Source organism: Solanum tuberosum, unplaced genomic scaffold, assembly GCF_000226075.1.
Source record: "Solanum tuberosum cultivar DM 1-3 516 R44 unplaced genomic scaffold, SolTub_3.0 scf00480, whole genome shotgun sequence".
Taxonomy (NCBI): domain Eukaryota; kingdom Viridiplantae; phylum Streptophyta; class Magnoliopsida; order Solanales; family Solanaceae; genus Solanum; species Solanum tuberosum.
In genome coordinates, this window is record NW_006239415.1 from 86,028 (window position 1) to 89,979 (window position 3,952).

The following is a 3,952-nucleotide window of genomic DNA, read 5'->3' on the forward strand; positions in this document are numbered from 1 at the left end:
ATATATATATATATATATATATATATATATATATATATATATATATATATATATATATATATATATATATATATATATATATATATATATATATATATATATATATATATATATATATATATATATATATATATATATATATATATATATATATATATATATATATATATATATATATATATATATATATATATATATATATATATATATATATATATATATATATATATATATATATATATATATATATATATATATATATATATATATATATATATATATATATATATATATATATATATATATATATATATATATATATATATATATATATATATATATATATATATATATATATATATATATATATATATATATATATATATATATATATATATATATATATATATATATATATATATATATATATATATATATATATATATATATATATATATATATATATATATATATATATATGTTCAAGATCTACAATAAAGTATTAGCAAATATTAGGGGAGCTTATAATGAATTATTTAAACATATAATGAATGACTAGAAATTATTGTGGAAAATAATTTCCATGCCACCAAAACATTCATTTCTTCTCTAGAATTAAGGTTTCATGGTCTGAATTTATTCTCTCCACTTTGTATGGATGAGTTTCTTGGATTCCTTGTCTACTTTTTACTTCATTGATCTACTTTTCTTCTTTTATTGATCTCAATCATGGGAAATCCTTTCTTCTTTTTTATTTTTTCTACTTTTTTAGAAGTTTTTTCGATCTAAAAAATTATAGATTTTTTCTCCCAATCACATTCTCTCTGTCCTATGTGGAATTTATTAATACTACCATAGGAGTATTAAGAGGTGTTTGGATTGATTTCTTTTAAATGACTTATAAGTTAAAAGTCAAAAGTCATGCAAACTTCAAATACTTTCAAAACTAAAAAAATGTCTAAGAATCAAAAGTCGCTAAAAATAAATTAATTAACACCCCTTAAAGTGACTCACCCTATATAATAATCTATCACATTACCCACATATTTATACCCATTCAATAATTGTGATAAATTAGTGTAATTTGATTTAATATTTAGACATGAGTAAGCTTACATAGTTACTCGATACTTATGTAGGTTAGAAATGACACATACTTCATCCGTGTCCATCTTTTACTTGTTTATGCTTGGTGTGATATACTCCTTACGAATAATAAATAGATGAATAATTTTACTATATCATATCTATTGATTATAACTCATCTAAATATTAAGAAATAAATAATATTTAATAATAAAAATAAAATAAACATAAAATAACAAATTATTCCTTGATTTTAAAACTGAATAAATAAAATTGAAGAATTATTTTTAATATATTTGACAAGTAAATATAGAGAAATTGAGTGCTTAATTATATACTCCATCCGTTCCTATTTATTTGTTAAATATTTTCTAGTTTGATTATTTTTTTATTTGTCATTTTTGACAAATTAATGAGTGATTTTCTTCTTAATATAGGTAAAATAATAAATTCATTGTTTTTTTATTATTATTATACCGATAAATAATGACGAGTAATTTAGATACACGCAACTCAAAAAAAAAAAGTAGGAGAAAAGTGTGTTCCAACGTACCAGGAGAGAATTTAAAAACAACCAAACAAAACAACCCCTCCAATAAATACTCTTCAAAATTTTCACTCTCTCTCTACGAAGCTTCCTCGAAGCTCACTAATGGAGTCCTACTTAACCTCCTCCATTTCTTCTTCCTTCCTTCCTCCCATCAACCTCCTTCTTCAATTCCTTTTCCTTCTCCAAATTCTCAACTATGAAGTTCCCCAAAAACTTCTTCAAGTCCAAAAAATCCCGCTCCCTTTCCAGATCCGATGATCCGTCCTACTCCTCTTCATCCTCCTCTTCCAACAAAGGCGGCGGCTGCGGAGGAGGAGGAATTTCTACTCCTACGAGCGTATTACCGACTTTATCCAACGAGATCTCAGCTGACGACTGGTCCGAGATCTCTACCGCCGGAGTTTACTCCGATCTCGTTCAAGCGTTTTCCGTCATCGATAACGGAGACGGTAAGATAAGGAAGGAGCAACTCGAAGCGATTTTAAGCAGAGTTGGAGGTAAATCTCCACCGACTGAAGAGGAACTTGTGTTGTTGCTTGATGAATTGGATAAGAACGGAGATGGATGTATTAGTTTAGAGAATTTCGAAACTATCACCTCGGCGTTTGAACCGACGCCGCCGTCGGCGGCGGAAGATGCAGGTGAGATGAGAGATGCGTTTGATTTCTTCGACGAGGACCACGACGGGAAAATCACCGGAGAGGAATTGTTCAACGTGTTTAGAATGATCGGCGATGAACGGTGCACGTTGGAGGAATGTAAGCGTATGATAACAAGTGTAGATAAAAATGGAGATGGGTTCGTCTGCTTTGAGGATTTCTGTCTTATGATGGAACAGCAGAGATAAAAAAAAATAGAAATCGTTTTAATTTATTTTATTTTATTTCTTATGTTACTTGGGAAAATGGGTTGTGAGATTAATTAGGACCCTTGATTAGGTCAATCTAACGGCTAGGATTGGTCTATATTTGGAAGAAATATATATATAAAATGAGAACAAATTCCTTCCGTTTAACCCATGATATATTGAGCATTATTTTCTACATTTCTCTTTTGAATATATGATTACTTGCATGTTAGACTGTTATGTTTTAATTAATCATAATTTAGTTATTCATGTATTAGTTATTTTATTATAAAAAATATGTGGTCTGTTAATAAAATTCATGAAAATTGATTTATACCGGAGTAATACACATGAAAAATAATCAAATTCTAAAAGTCAGGCTTTATAATCTCGAAACACACACCTAAATGAACGACGGTAGTCATGATAATGAGTTAGTATGGATCACCATGGTGTTTTCGATTGACACATAAATTTAAAATAGGTAATACAATAGAGATTGTTAACTAAATTAAGGGAAATCAACATGTATATGCACACGAAAAAAAGACTAGATTCATAAATTCTTATTTGATGACTCTAAAACGTTAAGATTAACGACATTAGTCATGAAAAAAACTGATAAGTATTGATCATTAGACCCTTTTTGATGAACACATTATAAACTAATCCGTTCAGACGTCCAAATCGTCTACTTGCCATGCTAATTATGATTACAAACCAAATTGTCATAATTAGATTATTGTAATCTACTTTTTCAAAGTAAGATGAGAGGTTAAGATCAAAGAAATTGGTCATATCATATTTTCATGCTTAGCAATTACACAAACAAAATAAAATTCTACCGAACTTCATGAATTATTTTTTTCAAAAATAAAGTTGATGCATGCCAAACTTTAAAAGGGATAACAAACTTTAAATAAAACTACACTTAACTTAAAAATAACGAAAGAAATTATAAATTTTAAATTCTAAATTCGACTCAGACCATGTAATTATTTCTCTTTAATTTCTAGTTGAACCCATCATTGATCATTGTCCACATGCTAGCATGTTCTATGTAGATACCTAGGAACAATTGCAATAATCTTGGAGAATATTTCAATTATCATATTCCCAAATTCAAATAATATTATATTATTACCTTACCATACGTAACTTGGATAGTAATATAATAACATGATTTAATATTTTCTTAATGCTGATAATTAAGAGGTCGTTAGAATGAATGTGTGAATGTCTAAGAATCTTTTTTTTATTATTTGAATAAATAAATAATAAGCTACAACTTATAAACATAACAATTATCCTATTAATTAAAGAAAATCAAAAGATTAACTTCTCTTAAATGTTTTAATTTTTAGTTACCTAAAGTAAAATAAAGAAGAACTCAAGGGTTAGTGATATTAAACATATTGTTAAACAAAAGTTAAAACAAGGCAATGTTCAATTTTGACAACCATTTCAAA

The 3,952-nt window shown here is 26.6% G+C and overlaps 1 protein-coding gene across 1 annotated transcript; it reads left to right on the forward strand.

Annotated features, from left to right (window-relative positions):
• Positions 1-1,683: 1,683 nt before the first annotated feature.
• Positions 1,684-2,679, forward strand: LOC102594754 (probable calcium-binding protein CML36). Its single transcript, XM_006364368.2, has one exon. The coding sequence runs from the start codon at positions 1,833-1,835 to the stop codon at positions 2,481-2,483; it is 651 nt and encodes a 216-aa protein (XP_006364430.1). The 5' UTR covers positions 1,684-1,832; the 3' UTR covers positions 2,484-2,679.
• The last annotated feature ends 1,273 nt before the right edge of the window (positions 2,680-3,952 follow it).